Source organism: Dipodomys merriami, unplaced genomic scaffold, assembly GCF_024711535.1.
Source record: "Dipodomys merriami isolate MVZ:Mamm:240054 unplaced genomic scaffold, mDipMer1.0.p SCAF_12, whole genome shotgun sequence".
In the NCBI taxonomy this organism is placed as follows: Eukaryota; Metazoa; Chordata; class Mammalia; order Rodentia; family Heteromyidae; genus Dipodomys; species Dipodomys merriami.
The window spans coordinates 12,759,270-12,777,061 of NW_027202493.1; the positions used below are offsets into that span (position 1 = coordinate 12,759,270).

General features: G+C 42.0%; 1 protein-coding gene across 1 annotated transcript; it reads right to left on the bottom strand.

Annotated features, from left to right (window-relative positions):
- Positions 1 to 220: 220 nt before the first annotated feature.
- Leprotl1 (leptin receptor overlapping transcript like 1) lies at positions 221 to 10,916 on the bottom strand. Its single transcript, XM_070016257.1, has 4 exons — positions 10,786 to 10,916; positions 4,489 to 4,564; positions 1,416 to 1,602; positions 221 to 535 (listed from the first exon to the last, which is right to left on the bottom strand). Exons 1-4 carry the CDS (start codon positions 10,799 to 10,801, stop codon positions 419 to 421), a joined length of 396 nt encoding a protein of 131 aa, XP_069872358.1. The 5' UTR covers positions 10,802 to 10,916; the 3' UTR covers positions 221 to 418.
- Positions 10,917 to 17,792: the final 6,876 nt, after the last annotated feature.

A 17,792-nucleotide genomic window follows, 5' to 3' on the forward strand; every position in this document is an offset into this window, starting at 1 on the left:
AATGGAGATTAATTTTGAGAAAATACATACTTTAGCCCAGTTAGGCAGCCAGCAGAATTCTCAATTTCTAAACCAATGTAAATGGTTATAACATTCAGAAAATGTTTAACATTGCATATTGATTAAAAAAGGAAAGGGAGTAGGAGAAACACATAAATATTTTAGATTCAGCAGGACACCACAAGAAGCATACAATAGATAAGTGTGAAATCAATCAAGCTTTTCCAAAAGAGAAAATCCTTTTAATCCTTCAGCAAGTCTCTGTGAAAACAGTATGCATACAATAAAAGTGAGGAGGGAGCACCTAGAATACCCCCCACAGGCTTGCTACACCAGTGGCGTTCTGCCCCTTCTATGAGCATGATGGCCAACGGAGGACAAGAAGTCCACATGACAATAGTTCAGTAACTCCTTTTTTTCACCACTGCTGCCAGCTGAAGTCATCATTACTTCCGAAGACCAAGAAAAAGCCTAGTATAGTTGCAAAGATGACTGTGTTTCCTGTGAGAACAAGTGCACAAGCTCCCCACGCAATCTATGGAAATAAGATAAAAAGTCAGTAGATTTACGAAAAACAAAAGGGAAATGAAAAGCAAATCAAGGATCTAATTACAAATGAATAGTGGTCTAAAGCAAATATGGTTCACGATAATGTTTATAGTACTTTTATATTGCTGAGGTTTGTTTTTTTAACCTTTGGTTGCTTAAAAAAAGGCAAGTTATAAGAGATAAATATTCAAAAAGCTTAACTTCTGGACTATGATGATACAGTATTGAATTTTACAACTTACTGCTTAGAAAGAAATTTCTTATTTTTTGTTTCCTCTCTTTTTGTGCCATAACTCTGGGCCTGGGCGCTGTCCCTGAGCTCTTCAGCTCAAGGCTAGTGCTCTACTGCTTGAGCCACAGCACCACTTCCAGTTTTTCCTGCTTACGTGGTGCTGAGGAATCGAACCCAGGGCTTCATGCATGCAAGGCAAGCACTCTACCACTGAGCCAACCTTCCGAGCCCTGAACCTAAAACTTGAAAATACCAGAGATGAAAACACACATATATATTCAGTCTCTGCTTTCTCCTCCACCTCTCCAGAGATGCAGGTGTGAGTGCGGGGAAAGACCTGACTGTGTGAATCCCAGAAGTTCTGTTTCATACTTTTCAAATATGCAGAGCAGTGACCACACTATTTTTGCACATCTTCCGTACTTTGTCTTCCATGGCAGGCTGATAGCTGCCCAGGTTCTCGTGTGTGTGTGTGTGTGTGTGTGTGTGTGTGTGTGTGTGTGTGTGTGTGTGTGTGTGTGTATGTGTGTGTGTGTGTGTGTGTGTGTGTGTTTTGATAACAAAAACTTCTCTTAAGAAAAAAATGAACACATTTTAATATAAAAATCATTCACACAAAAATAGATTGACTCACCAACTCTGCTCTGGCAAGTATAATAGGAAGTCCAAAAGCTGAGACAACAATTCCTGTTGTGAGAAATATGGCAAGTTCCTTACAAGCATTACTCATTGCATCTGTATCATCCACTAATCTTCTTGCTATGCAGTATGGAGTAGGTGAAAGGATATAAAAGAAGAGGACAAAAAGGGGCCAATATTTGCTAGAAAAAGAAAGGTAAGTTAATTTACTTTTGGCTATCCATGTCATTTTCCTACACACAAAAACATGCTTTTGTATTTAAGGAACAAAAGACTATTGCAAGGCACAAACACACTGCCAGCTGTAAACCGCAATACTAAACTAAGAAACTTTTTTTTTTGTCTTGTCAGTCAGTCTTGGGGCTTGAATTCCGGGCCTGGGTGCTGTTCATGAGCTCTTCAGCTCAAGGCCAGCGCTCTACCACTTGAGCCACAGTGCCACTTCTGGTTTTCTGGTGGTTCATTGGAGATAAGAGTCTCCTGGACTTTCCTGTCCAGGGTGGCTTTGAACTGTGATCCTCAGATCTCAGCCTCACCAGTAGCTAGGATTACAGACACAAGCCACCAGCGCCCAGCTCTAAGAAACATTTTAAGTTATATTATCCTTGCAATCAATTATGACACAGCACCAATTTTTTTCTAATAGTAAAAGAATCAAGTTAGAATTGAGGACTAAAATTAACTCTTTGTTTCCATTTTAGTTTATGAAGAGGCATAGAGAGAATGGGAATACTAACATAACTTGTACAATTCATGACTCATGTCTTTGATTCTGCCTTAGTATAAAGTTGAAGCATTCCCAAGCTTCCCTTATGTTACTACGAACTCCCCAAACACTGAAATCAAAATATGAAAAAAAGAAATGCTGCAAAACAGATTGCTTTTAGTTTATTAGTGAACTTTTATTGTGTCAATGTCATTTCCTGTTTTGGGCAACTACAATTCTGTAAGATGTCATGATTAGGGTAAGCTGCGTGAAAGGCACCGGCAGCCTCTGAGTGACTGACAATCTATTTCAAAAAGAAAAGTTCAAAATAAATAGATGGACTTCAGAACAGACTAATTCTTACACATTATAAATCATCACAGTGGAGATTTCTTGTATGTAGGAGCTTATGCTAAGTAAAAATCGTGAGTACCCTAAATCTTTTCCTAAGCATTTCATTACAAAAATGAGAAGTGGATGCTTAAGAAAACAAGTTTCAAATAGGACAAAAGTACTCAAAGTAAAAACTAAAATCTTCCCTGCTTTCTTTTCTCCATTCCATAGGGAGCCCCTCGAGTTCCATTCCATAATTCCAAATAGAAAAAATTTAAAAGGTGAGTATGTCATAGAACTTTTTCATTTGACAATATATCTTGGACATCTTTTACATAACAGCCTTTACAGCTCTTTCTCACTTCTTAAAGCTTCCTAGTATTTCTATCAATGGATGTACCATAATTTCATTATTTTTTCTTTCAATATTTATTGAATCAATGATTTTCCTTTTATGCTATTTGTTGTTGTTGTTGTTTGTAGGCTGTGGGGCTTTGGGCATGGGCGCTGTCCCTGAGCTCTTCAGCTTAAGGCAAGCACTCTACCACTTGAACCACAGCACCACTTCTGGTTTTCTGGTGGTTTATTGGAAATAAGAATCTCATGGACTTTCCTGCCCAGGCTGGCTTTGAATTTTGATCCTCAGATCTTAGCCTCCTGAGTAGATAGGGTTAGGGCTCTTTTATGCTATTATAAACAGGGCTGCCATGAACAGCTAGATGCTCCCTCAACTACACAGTATCTTTTTTTTTTTTTTTGTCGGTCATGGGACTTAAACTCTGGGCCTGGGCACTATCCTTGAGCTCTTCAGCTCAAGGCAAATGCTCTACCACATGAGCCAGAACACCACTTTCAGTTTTCTGGTGTTAACTGGAGATAAGAGTCTCATAGACTATCCTGCCTACACTGGCTTTGAACCGTGATCCTCAGATCTCAGTCTCTTTAGTAGCTGGGATTACAGGCATGAGCCATCAGTGCCCAGCTACACAATATCTTTATAAACATCTCCAAGCGGATTTGTATTAGAAAGTCTAAAAATTGGGATACTACAAGATACAAACAAACTGGTCTCCAAGGAAGTATTTTCAAATTTCCACTGCCCTGCTCCACAATAGCAGGTAGTAATATACCTCTTCAAGTATTCTGTATCTCTGCCAATAGATTTAATTTAATGTTGAGTGAAGCTGAGTCTATTTCCATGTGCTCATTTGTAATGTGTAGCACTCTTTTCATGTTTTTCCTCCTCCTCCTCCTTAGGCTGGGGCTTGAACTCGGGGCCTGGTTGCTGTCCCTGAGCTTTTGTGCTCAAGGCTAGTGCTCTATTGCTTGAGCCACAGTTCTACTTCCGGGTTTTGGGCAATTAACTGGAGATAAGAGTTCATGGACTTTCTTGCCTAGGTTGACTTTGAACTTTGATCCTCAAATCTCAGCCTCCAGAGTTGCTAGGATTATGTATGAGCCACCATCCCTGGCTTATTGTCTTTTTCTTATTAATTTATCTAAATATTAATTTTAAAAAGTTTTAAGCCTGACAGAGTGGCATGTACCTGTAATCCCTCCTATTGAGGTAGGAGAACTGTAAGTTCAAGGCCAGTGTAAGACCCAACTCAAAAAAATATGTTAAAAAAATACTATCCTAAGGAGAATAATTGTCTGCATTATTTTCTGTTTTCTTTAGTCAAGTGTGTTTTGACTCTGTTATGGTATCTTCTGTAAAAAGGTTGTTTTAAATTTTCTTGTATTGAGTTTTACCAATACATGTTTAACACCAAGCAGTAGGGCTGAGCCACTGAGTTACTATCTTGCCATTAATGACCTGACAGAAGTCACAAAGAGCAAATCAAAGCCCCAAATCTTTTTGTATCTAGATTTTCTAATACCTTCACAAATAAACTTAAAGTGTCAATAAAAGAAAAAACTCTGGTTTTTGGATATTTTTCTGCATTACTTTTACAATAGAAAGTATTTTCTAAGTTCAGAAGTAGAAAAATTTACCCTTTAACACTCAAAAGACAAAAACCTTACGTACTTGTATATTGGTAGGGCACATCCAAGCATCAAAAACATCAGCCCAATTGCTCCTCCAAAGGACAAACTAATCAAAGCTGAAAACCAAATAAAAAGACCAACAGATACATCAATTAAACTAAGTTAATGCTATTTTGTTAATATTATCAGTTTGAATATTACATATAATCCCACAAGTCCCCTCCAAACTTAAACATATTAAAAGTGAGTTGTCTTCATAGTACCAGTTATATGGTTTCAGAATAAGTCTTCTTTGGCATCTTTAAGACAAAATGAAATGATAAGGACCCAGCCTCATGCCTAATCTGAAAATCAAAATCTAAAATGCCCCCAAATCTGAAACTTTGACAGCAATGACCTGATCTTAGTGGACCATGCCATGCCATGAAACTGTTTCATGCACAAAATTATTTTTTTAAAACTGTTTAAAATTACCTTTAGGCTATGTGTATGTATAAGGTGTATGAGTTGTAACTGAACTCTGTGTTTAGACTTGGTTCCTATCCCTATCTCATTATACACACACACACACACACACACACACACACACACACACATATACATACATATATATATATATATACACACACACACACACAAATATTCTCATTATATATATGCAAATACTCTAAGATCTGAAAAACAAATCCCAGATCTGAAATGCTTCTGTCCCAAGCATTTCCAGTAACAGATACTCTGCCTGTATTGATTTTTCAGAGCTTTGACTTACCATGAGAACACCCTCATACTATCCAAAGACTAGTTCCCTTTCTAGTAAGTTTCTCAATGCATAGGATCAATGTCCCTTCAAGTATTAGTATTGTATGTACTCCACAGATGTTTAGAGTTTGAAAAAGTGTATGAGGAAAAAAACCCTCTTTCTCTTGTTCATTGGACTTTAAGAGCCTCAACCTATGAGAAAACCTCTCCAATTAACTCCTACTTTACACACACACACACACACACACACACACACACACAGAATACTCATAAAACTGACAGAGCTGGCTCAAATGGTACCCATACATACTCACAGCTGACTAAGGTAGAAGTGCTTGAGCCCACGAGTTTGAGGTTGGCCTGGGCAACACAGCAACACCCTGTCTCAAAATAACATGCCCCAAACTGACATCCATTAGAAAATCTGAAGAATTTTTGTACAATCACTCTGTAATACTGCTATTTCATTGCCATAAGTGCTTTGTATAGGTGACATAATGTGTAAAGCTACACATACCCCCACCCACCAGCATTTTTTTTTTTTTTGTCAGTCATGGGGCTTGAACTCTGGGACTGGGTGCTGTTCCTGCACTCTTCAAGTCAAGACTAGCACTCTACCACTTGAGCCACAGTGCCACTTCTGATTTTTTGGTGGTTAATTGGAGATAAGAGTCTCATGGACTTTCATGCCTGGGCTTGCTTTGAACTGTGATCCTCAGATCTCAGTCTCCTGAGTAGCTAGGATTACAGGGGTGAGCCACCGGTGCCTAGCCCACCAACATATTTTAAAGTGCTTTCCCATGTGAGTAAAAACGATTCATCAATGCCCTATATTTAAGGAAAGAGATACACATTCACTTTACTGAGTTCTATATAACCTATGTTTCTGCAGCTATAAGGGGAGTAACTCCCCCCTCCCAATGGTATTGCCTATTAACAGAAAAGTTAAAATGCTATCTAGAAGGTCTAACTGTTGCCAAGACAAAATCTGACATATACAGACCAAAATCAATAGCAAAAGGGTTAAACACTGCCAAAGACATAGATTTCAAAACAGAAAGTCAAAATCATGATACCACTGATATAATAGGTGGCACACTTAGTTTTCATTAATGGAGGTTATGTTAACCCTGAACATATACATGTACCTAGTTCTTAATGTTTGTTTATTTTCAATGATCAGGAAGGAGGAGAAAATTTAAACAAACAAACAAAAAAAACAACTTTCATTTTATTTTGCAGCAAAGAAAGTACTTCAAGCTTCCAAGTAAATGCAAAATAAATACTGAGTTAACCATTTGCTCTCTTCAGAGTCAAAAAGGTAATGATCTGGCTTTGTCTACCTTCCCTGATGCAGGAAAGGTCATAGGAGGCAACTACCCTTGCTCTCCATACTTCAGTGACAGTCCCCTTAATTTCCCTCTTTTCCTTTATCCATATGGGCTCTGCATGTGTGTGTTTGCCCCATCTACCTCAGACAGGCTCCCATCCATGCAGGGAACGTTTACTGAAGCTGAACACGCAGCAGCTCTGGGGACATGCAGTAATGGCCCAACCCTTCACTCACACAGCTGTGTCCTTGTCTCCTACAACTGAGCTCCCCCATCTTTTCTCCAGTGAAGTTTCCTAAGCCTCCAGACTAGACTCATTCCTTTTCTTTTCTTCTATTTCTCCTTCCCTTCTTCATCATCCCCTTCCCCCTTGTCAAATGTGTGATACAAGCTGATCTTACTACTAGAGACAGTAACAAAACAAAAATGAAAGTGGTTTGTTTTTTTCATTGGTGTTGGTCCTGGGGCTTTAACTCATTGGGTGCTGTCCTTGAGCTTTTCTACTACTTAAGCCACAACTTCACTTTCAGCTTTTTGGTGCTTAACTGGAGATAAGAATCTCACAATCTTTACTGCCCAGGCTGACTTTGAACCTTGATCTTCAGATCTCAGCCTCCTGAGTGGCTAGATTACAGGTGTGAGCCACTTAAAGCTTTTGTTCTCTTGGTATATAGTGAGAGAATAAAGTAATTTAGAAAAATTCAGGCACCAGTGGTTTATGACTACAATTCTAACTACTCAGGAGACTGAAAACTGCAAAAGACATTGAGACCCCATTTCCAATTAACAAGTAAAATGCCAGGCTGCAGGTGTGGCTCAACTGGTAAAGCACTAGTCATGAGTGAAAATTTAAGGTGAGAGTTTATAATTCTGAGTTCAAACCCTGGTATCCAGAGAGATAGGAATGGTGGGAAGCAAGTAAATAAGATCAGCCAGGGTGAGGGATAGGAATGCAAGTGTAGACACAGTGGCCTGCAAAGGCATCACTGATGTGACTCTGGGCAGAGATCTAGAGGAAGTAAGGAAGTAAATCAGGCAGCTCTCTGGGGCAGCAAGCATTCCCTTTATTGTTTATAGCCCCTGTATCAATTACCGCAACCTCAATTTCATATTGATTTGTACTTGTCTTTCCTTCTCAACTGTTTATGAGAGCAGGGAGCAAGTTTCTCTATTTTTGATGCTCATGTCCTAGATCTTAACATGTAATAACCAACATTTATAGAATGACTATAGTAGAGTAAAAACAGCAGAAAAAGAGGCAGCACCATATCCTAATCTCTGCAGTTACTAGCCAGTCTAAATCTTTATCTTACTCTCAGTTCTGGCACCTATAAAATCAAAGGAACTAAAATCTGAAAGGCAAGTATTTCTCTGCATGTATTATTAAAAGATACTAAAAGTAACAAACTATCCCTACTTTTTCCCAAACAACTAAGCTCACTACTACATAGTAACAACTTGTTTGAAAGACATTAACTATATAGAGATACAATAAATGTAGCAAAGCTCATACAGAAAAGTAACATAATTACTGGGTGTGTGTGTTCAAAAAGATTAAGTCTTATATTAAAGAGTTACCTAGAGCTGGAGAGGAGCTGGACATTTGTAACCTAGTTCAAGGCCATGTGTTGGGCTAAAAACCAATCATCTGTGCTCTTTTATGTATTTCAATAGGCAGTAATTTCTGGGCCAGGACAAAACTCAGTGAAAATAACTTTCTTTTCCCAAAAGGAATCACTCTTACCTGTGTATTGTGCTATGAAAATTTGTAACTTGGTGTTTTCCACATTAAAACAAATGAGTAGGGGAAAGTTGCATACAAGCAAGAGCTGCCTCTGAGACTGAGAAAAGAGTTTCTTAGGCAAAAAAAAGTCCCCCCAAAAGTATTTATGTGGTAATCTTGCCAAAAGGCAATTGGCCTTAGAACTTTGATGATGTCTGAGGGGTAGCTCTATGGTAGAGAATAGCATTTATATTCTTTTTTTTTTTTTTGTATTTTTTTTTACTGTAAAGATACTATACAGAGGGTTACAGTTACATGAGTGAGGTAATGAGTACACTTCCTCTTGAACATTGTTACCCCCTCCATTGTTTTCCCCCTACCATCCCATTTATATTCTTACCAAAAAAGAAAACCTCAATTCTTTGGGTATACTCTTACAAAATTATTGGAAAGTTAGGTGGGGAAGTACATATCAATAATTCCAGTTCTCAGGAGGCTGATGCAGGAGGACCACAAATTCAAGATTAGCTTGAATAACAAGACTCTTGTCTCAATGAGAGAAGGAAAAAGAAAACTGATTCTTAAAAACAGAAAAACACAGGGAACTAAAAGGAATAAGGTTCAGGAATCAAAATCCAATTTTAAACATAAGATTATTTTATTACAACTACAGGGAATTTTAATAAGTAAGGCCCTACAACTGTTTGGGGAATCCAGGTAATACTTCCGGGATGATAGTTCTATTTATTCCACACTCATATTAAAAAGATATTCACAATTTATTGTGACATCTTGTTTCTCAGTCATAACAGATAAAAGCCAATGAGATTAAATAAATCACTCAAAAGTAGTCTCAAAACTTGTAAAGTTTCTTAGGTCTTATGAAATCAGCAAGTAAGCTATTGTCTCAAATGACACATCAACAAGGTAAGAATTTATGCTGTAATTAAGTGATGTAATATTTGGAAGACAAAACTTGTGTGAGTCTAGTTTCTACTCCCAACGCATATGGATAGGGATGGAACGGCCCAATTATCCAGAAAAATTCTCTAGAGACAAAGTACGGGTGGTTCTGTGACAATAAAGAAATTGGAGTAGAAGGGGCTAAGTTCTCCCCCTTAGGAATTATGAGAAATCAAAGAGTCTGTTATTAAGTAACTGTCAAATGGCTCAAGAAATATTTAGTGGTCTCTAATTACAGCAACCCTCCTAAATATACAGATGACATGATCAGCAATTCTGATCTTACCGAAATCCAACCAGAAACCAAAAATGAAAGTACAGCTCTACCTGAGACACTTTCAGCAGATTCATATTTACTTAGATTTGGAGGAATAAATTTACAAATCTATTTTCCTGAGAGATTTCCTTATTAGTGACACTGGGAAAAAAAAATAAGGACGAACAGGGAAATAGACAACATCCTAAAAAACGGCAGCATTTCACAACTTCCTTTCACGTAAAGATTTGAGGGGTTTATTATAGCTCTGAGAGAGATGTGAAAGTGTCCTCGTTGCTCAAATGTTTTTATATGGGAAATGCCATGTGTTCAGACGGTGAAAAAATAAACGAGAAAAAAAAATGTGACCCTGGGAAAGAGACTCAACTAAAGTTGTCCTTAAGGGGGAGGAGGGGAGGAAATAACATACAAAACCACTAACAAGCTTATTATTCATTTGATGGCTGGCCGGCTCCTTTAAAAGAAAGAGGTCCCGAAATCGATGTAGTTGGTCCTTAACAAGTAAAGGGGTCACTGTTTCTAATCACACTAACAACTAGACTCCGGGACAGTGGGAACGAATGCAATATTCCTGCCTTCTAAAGAAAACTGGAGTAAACGAGCAATCTTCAATCAAGAACAACAACAAAAAACCAAAAAGCACAGTGAGTGTGCAATTGTAGGAGGAAAGCAGCCAAGAGCACTTCGGGGTCACTTCAGGGGTCTACTTCTGGGACCAACACCAGGGAGCAAGGTGCGCTGGATTCCCCGTAGGGGTGAGCGCGGGGGGTCCGGGGGCCGCGGCTTCGGGAAGAAGCGTCCCGGAGCGCTCCGCGCGCGTCCGGCACCCGGAGAGATCCACGCTCGAGTGGGCAATGACACCGCTTTTCCCGCAGCTGCTTCCCCGGCGGCCTCGCCCCGCTCCCCACCCCACTCGGCCCGGCTCCCTCGGCGATGCAAACTCCGGGGGATCGGAGCCCGCCCGCCGGCCGGCCGGCCCACGGCGCCCCGGGCCCACACGGGGTTCCGTCCCGGGGGCTGCGGGGGAGACGTGGGGGAGTCGCGCTGCAGCGGGGCGTGTGGGGGAAGCCGCGGGGCCGCCACCACGCTGCCCCCTCTGGGGTGACGCGCCCACCTCCGCCGGGGCGGGGATCGGGGTCGGGGTCGCCCCGCTCGGCGCAGGGACCCCGCGCGCGCGCGCGGCGGGCCCTGGAAGAAGGCGGCGTGCGCAGCCCGCGGGAGACCTTCAGCCTCCCCTTCCCCGGGCGGCCATCAGCCCTCCAGCGCCCCGCGCCCCAGGCCCACCTTTGATGCCGGCCATGGCGGTGACGTCGCTGCAGCCTCCACGACCCAGGCGGCGGCGGGGGCGGCGGCGGCGGCCGGGAGACTGGAGACGCGCGGCGGCGTCGTCCAGACATCACCCGGAAGTGCGCGACGCAGCACTTCCGGCTGCCGCTCACGCGAGGGTGCGGGGGGCGCGCGGCCTCCTCGGGGCCGCCTCGGCGCCCCTCAGCGGGCCGCGCCCCATCCCCGGCTTCCCGTCCGCGGTCCTGTCACCCAGTGTGCCCGGGGAGGGCCGGGGCCTCCATCCTTCGCCCCCGCCAGCTCCCAGGTCCTCCGTGGAGGGCGCGCGGGTAGCTCCGAAGGCTCGAGCAGCGACGCCTCCCGCGGGCGGCTCCGCGTCCTCCGTAGTGGAGGAGGGGGGTAGGGCTGGCTGGGGGTGGCCCGGGCCCCGGGGCTCTTGCACGGAATCGGGGTCCTAGGGTTCTGGGGAGCCCCGTCCTCCGGAGATGGGAGCCCCTGGGTTTAATACGGACGCAGCGCCCAGGGCGTCCAGGAGCCGCGCTCTGTTCTTGGTACTGAAAGCGGTAGGAAAAGCCGGGGACAGCAGCGGCCCCGAACGTGTATTCACTAGTTCATGGACGCTCGACTGCGTGTGGGGAAACAAGCAAAACCTTGGCCGACAGTTTCCCCTTCCGAGTTGCGTGCAGCCCAGGGCAGACACGGGAAGTGTCCGAACGCATCGAGGACGGGGGCTAGCAATGGGGATCAGAACATGTCCGTGCAAAACACGTTGGCTCAGATGGGGTGAGCTGAAGGCCGTTAATCAAACCACGTGTAGGAGGACATTTCTGCTCCCCCTCTTCCATCCCCAAACAACAGGTTTCCGTTGGAAAGGTAACATAAGCTTCTATTGTGTCAACACAAAAGCAAAGCCTTTTCATAGTAAGTATTTCCATGTACTTGGTCCAAAGTTGGGATTTGCAGAAACTGTACTAAAACGACTTTTATCAACCCCACTTCAACGCAGGGCCTGGCTTGCTCTCTGGAGCTCTACCACTTGAGCCAGTTTTACACCCCAGCCTTATAGTGGTTAATTTGAGATGGAGTCTCTCATGGATTTTTCAGCCAGGGTGACTCTGAACCGCCAAAGTTCCTGTCATAGGCATGATCCACTGGCACCTGGCTATAGACCAATCCTTATTTTCTATTAGCTTTCCCCACATATTTATCTCCCACTATTTACCGCCTCTAGAAGTCCCAACCCCTTTTCCTTTGGCCGCCTTTCCACAGTGCATAACTCTTGGTTAAATTGATAGCTTATCCCAGGCCTGGTTCTTTGTATTTTCCCCACTGTTCCGAGGAGTTGTATAGGAATGTGGAATGACTCTTTCCCTGTCATTTTGTCTTTTGTCCATTTAATTTTCAAGACTCAGCTACTGAATCTAAGAAGGCAGGGGAAGCTTTTCTCCTTTCCCATGCTAGGAAAAAACTTGACTTCAAAAGTCCAATGAGGGCCTTTGATTTGGAACTGCCAGGAAACATTTCTCTTAAGGCTAGACAATGGAAGGATGAGTATATATTACAACTAAGGGAAAAGAAAAGGAAAATTCTGACATGGGGATGAGGGGTGTGTGTGTGTGTGCGCAAGAGCGTGTGTGTGTGTCTGTGTGTCTCTGTCTGTCTCTGTGTCTCTGTGTGTGTGCACTGGGCAGGGAACTTTGGCAACCAATGGAACCAGGAGCCTGGTGTGTTGAAGAGAGGAGAGGAGTAGCCTATTAGATTCACCTGGATCCTGTCCAGGAAGTTGTGTTTCTTTCGGTGAGCTATGCAGATCTTTTGAAGGGTTTTAAAAGGAGACAGATGGAGGCAAGTGATATTAGATTTGGACTTTTGAATCTTTTGGTAAATTGACCATAATCCTTTGGTAAATCGACATAATAAATGACTGTGTTGAATAGATGTTTAGAAGTCACATTTCAGACATGCTTTTAAGAGAGCTGTTGGGGGCTGGGTGCCAGTGGCTCACACCTATAATCCTAGCTACTCAGGAGGCTGAGATCTGAGGATCAGGGTTCAAAGCCAGACCAGGCAGGAACATCCGTGAAGCTCTTATCTCCAATTAACCATCAGAAAACCTGAAGTGGTGCTGTGGCTCAAGTGGTAGAGTGCTTGCCTTGAGCTGAAGAGCTGAAGGACAGTGCCCAGGTCCAGAGTTCAATCCCCACAACTGACAAAAAGGGGGTGGGGGAGCGAGCAAGAGGGCTGTTGGGAAGCTTAAGGCATTGCCCACCCTGTTTTCTTTTACTATTTCTAGGGTTAACTCCACATGTGTTTAGAAAGCAGATCACTGGTTTTGAGGCTTACTGCCTCAAATTATAGGTATTTTTTTTTTGTTTATTCAAGTTAGTGCAAAAAGTTCTATCATCACTTTCCTGTGCCATAAAAGGTATATTCACTTATGGATTATGTGAGCAAAACCACAAGGCACAGTTGAATGAATGCCTGGAATATGTGCTGAGTAGACAATACCCATGTACTTCCAGCTCCCTGCACTGAAGCCATTACATGCATCCTTCTCTTAAACCATCTTGAATTGAGTGGGGAGATGCCATGGTTTGAACTTGACTTCCAAAGCATCTTTGGAAATCCAATCTCCAATGCCACAATGTTGAGAGGTGGGGCCTAATGAAAGGTATTTAGGCCTTGAGGGCTGTAGCCTCACAAAAAGATTAATGACTGTTATGAACAGATTTTGTTCTTTTCATATTCTTTCCTGATGATTCCTTCAGCATATTATGATGTAGCAAGGTAGATGGCTCTCACCAAAAGCAGCTCTTGGATTTCTCAGCCTTAAGAACTGGAAGAAAGGACTCTCTATTCATATTTCATAAATAACTCAGTCTATGGTGTCATTCCAACACAAAGCTAAGATCATAGAATCTCTGGAAAAGTAAATAATTTCATCCTAAGTGTTGCTATAATACTTTTGCTTGTTTTGTTCTAAGGTATTCTATCCTTAAAGCAAGGATGATTAAAGGACAGTCCTGATCATTGGTACAAAGTGATAGGTTCACATCTCAAGGGTCATGGCTTGGTTCTCAGGAAAGATCACATTAGTAAAACCATTTTAACCCTTCTGTACATCACCTTTATAATAATATTTTTTTAAACAAGCCTTTGTAAGGTGAAAAAATACAGCAGTGGGGCTTACTGGATATTGATGAAAGTGAACTATACAACTTGTGGGTAGAGATGGGAGGGAGGGAATGAGAGAGAATGAGGAAACAGAAGACTGAAAGGAAATGTACTCATTACCTGACTCACATAGTTGTAATCTCCCTGTATATCACCTCTATAATAATAAATAAATAAAAAAGCCTTTTTAGAGGGGGCTTCCACAAGTCTCAGTAGTTAAATGGTAGCCACTAATATCTTTTTTTTTTCTTTTTCTTAGTTCTGTGGCTTGAATTCAGGGTCTGGGCACTGTCCCTGAGCTTTTTTTTTTTTTTTTTTGCTCAAGGCTAGTACTCTACCACTTGAACCACAGTGCCACTTCTGACTTTTTCTGTTTATGTAGTACTGAGGAATGGAGCCCAAGGCTTCATGCATGCTATGCAAGCACTCTACTACTAAGCCACATTCCTAGCCCACTAATATCTTTTGAGTACAATGTGTTTAGCATTTATAGGTGGTGTGTGTGTGTGTGTGTGTGTGTGTGTGTGTGTGTGTGTGTGTGTGTGTGTTGCGCCAGTAGTGGTATTAGGGCTTGAACTCAGGGGCCTAAGTGCAGTCCCTTAGCTGTTTTGCTCAAGGTTGAGGCTCTACCACAGCTCCACTTTTAGCTTTTTAGCTGGTTAATTGGAGATAAGAGTCTCATAGACTTTCCTGTACAGGCTGGCTTCAAACTTCAATCCTGAGATCTCAGCCTTCTGAGAGACAGGTTTACAAGCATAGCCACTGGCACCCAGCTACAGCAGGTGTTCTTTATGATGTACATGAACAACTAGGATTGCTCTTTGGTCAGCAAGTTCTATAGTTGTTGGCTTCTATAGTCACAGAAACCTAGGAGACTGCCTTCTAACTTTCCCAAGAGGGAAAGACCCTCATCTCTACAAATATACCATCCATGTTAGTTAGTTAGCCATGTTGGCCTGCAGAATGCAAGGTAGGGACCAGTAACCTGGGACCTTAAAATGTTTGTTTTTCACCATTGTTGTATTTCAAATATCACCTAAAACAATTTGTTGGGAGTGCTTCCTTAATTCCTAAACATCCTACTCCCCATCATCCACAAAGGTTAGAACTGAAAGTGGTAACATGACCTCAAACTATGGCTTGAAAGTCAGTTTGAAAAAAAAGTAGAATGCTTCACCCATTTTTCAAGTGAATATTAAACACTGTTATGTCCTTTAATTGTCCTCTAAATATTGTTGTATGTAATAGTGTATGCATGTTATCTTTCACAGTTCCAACACTTCCCTACATCTAGTTTCCTAGCCTTCAAAATTAATTCAGAGATGGGGTGAGAAGAACAAACCTCTTGTTTGGGGGAAGCTCGGTAAGATTTATCTGATTTCCTCCTTTCCATATTTTATTTTATTATTTTTTTGGGGGGGGGTCCGGTCGTAGGGCCTGAACTCTGGGCATGGGCACTGTCCCTCAGCTCTTCAGCTCAAGGCCAGTGCTCTACCACTTGAGCCACAGCACCACTTCCAGCTTTTTTTCTTTTTGCTTATGTGGTGCTGGGGAATCGAACCCAGGGCCTCATGCATGCAAGGCAAGCGCTCTACCACTGATCCATCTTCCCAGCCCCTCCTTTCCATATTTTATGAACTGCGAATGACTTACTCTTATAGATCAAGTTACAGAAGGAGAAATTTTTTTCATTAAAAAATTTTAGTATGAAAAATTTAAGTACTATATGTAACTAGTAGCAATAATAGTATAATGTACTCCCATGTTACCAGCTTCCTTTGATCTTCAAAATATAGCCCATATTCTTTTATTTATACTCTCACTCACTCTCCTTCACCGCTTATCAAATTCTTTCCTCTTGCTACATTAAGGCAAATTCCAGACCTAGTTTCATCTTTAAGGGAGGGGGTGATTTGTAGCTAGTCAGAAACACAGTTTACAACCTGGAACAGAATTGTGTCAGAACAGAATTGACTTAAGACACCCAGTTGTTGTATTGAAATGAAATCCTCATGTTGGGAGCAGTGACTCACATTTAATCCCAGCTACCCAGGAAGAGGTGGTCAAGGAAGCCTGAAGTTCAATGTCAGTTCTGACAAAGTTATCAAGACCCTTATCTCAAACAATATACTAGCCATGTTAGTGCAAGCTTGTGATCCCTGCTGTGTGTGAAACACCAGTAGGAGGATCAGTGAGATCCAGGCCAGTCCCTGGCCAAACTCCTATCCAAAATGAATGAATGTAAAGGACTAGGGGGATGCCCAGAAATACTGAGTGTGCCTGGCAATAGTGAAGCCTTGAGTTCAACAGTCCCTCCTCCACATCTGGTCACAGAAGTCTAGTGCTGTGTGGGAGAGTAGAAAGGAGAGGAAAGTGGGGAAAGCTTTTTACAGCTTATTATTTAGCTTTCAGCTCCAGCCAGGGCTTCTCAGTGAACCTTTCTGGGCTGTCCTGTTTCTTATAGTACTACTCATTGCATTACCTGCCTCTTCAAGGCACTCTGAATTTTCATAACATAGTTTGCAGTCTCTCCCATTAGAATGCAAATGAGTACAACCTCTTGTTCATCGCTGCTCATCTCAAACAACAAAGATTAAGTCTCAGATTTTCCTACCTGGACTGGCTTTGAACTGTGATCCTCGAATTTCAGCTTCTTGAGCAGCTAGGATTATAGGCGTGAGCCATTTGTACTAGGCTGACATTATTTTCAGTTAGCATACATTAATTGTAAAGGGGGGAGTTTTCTTGTGACATTTCAATATGAACATATAATGTATCCAATTCACTATGTAGCCTAAGTTGTTCTAGAACTCCAAGCCCTCCTAACTCTTTCCTCCAAGTACTGGGATTATAGGCATGTACTACCACAAGCAGCACATCTGTTCTCTTGGCCTTAAATGCCATTTGCATATTTACAGTATAACTGCAAATATACCTTAGCTTTTGAACTTGGGTTTGCATACGTAATGACATGGCTACCATTCACCTCAAATATTCAGAACAGAATTCTCTATTATCTCTACAGTATTCTAACCCTGTCTGGTCTGACTTAAGTCCCCACTCAAGTTCTCCTCTTGTTTCTTTCGTTCATCTCCTAACCTCCTTTTTTGCTGTTATGCTGCTTTGTTTGCCTTTCCCATGTCCCCAGTTTTGTTATATTCCCTGCTATATGCTTTGTAATGCATAAGGGCTAGCTGGTGAATCACTGTTCCTCAAATCAAAGTGGGGCTTTTTCATCTGTTCTCTATGAAGGCCAGTCTCATTTTCTTTACATTTTTTAAATTTGCATCAAGGGGTTTCATTTTGGTGTCTATATGTGCATACAATGGTCCTTGATCAGACTCATCCTGGTTGATCACTCTTCCTCATTCTCCCTCCTCCTATCACACTCCAAACAACACATTTCAGACATACTTCACTGTCAAAATTTTGCTTGTCAAGTAGGTTTTATTTTCCCCAAAGGACTTACTGCTACATGTTATTTTTATTGTTTACTGTACTACTTCAGTGTAAGGTTCCTGTGTACAGGGACATTGTCTGTATCCTTCACGTCTAAACCGATGCCTGGAATGAAGCTTGGAGAGCTATTTCCCAAAGTGGTTCTTTATTCAAGCAATATGGTCTCCCCGCCCCCAGACCTTTCATTGTCCCATTCTCACGGCTTCTATGTATTAGGAAGCATTTGAAAGGTTCTGACCTCTGAAATCACACAATATATTTCCTTGCTACCGTTCACCTGAGTCTTCTCTTGTTTTTATTAAACACTAATAGAACATTCGTCATGTGTCAGGAGCTCGGCCAGATGCTGAGCACAAAGCTGAACAAAAATAAAG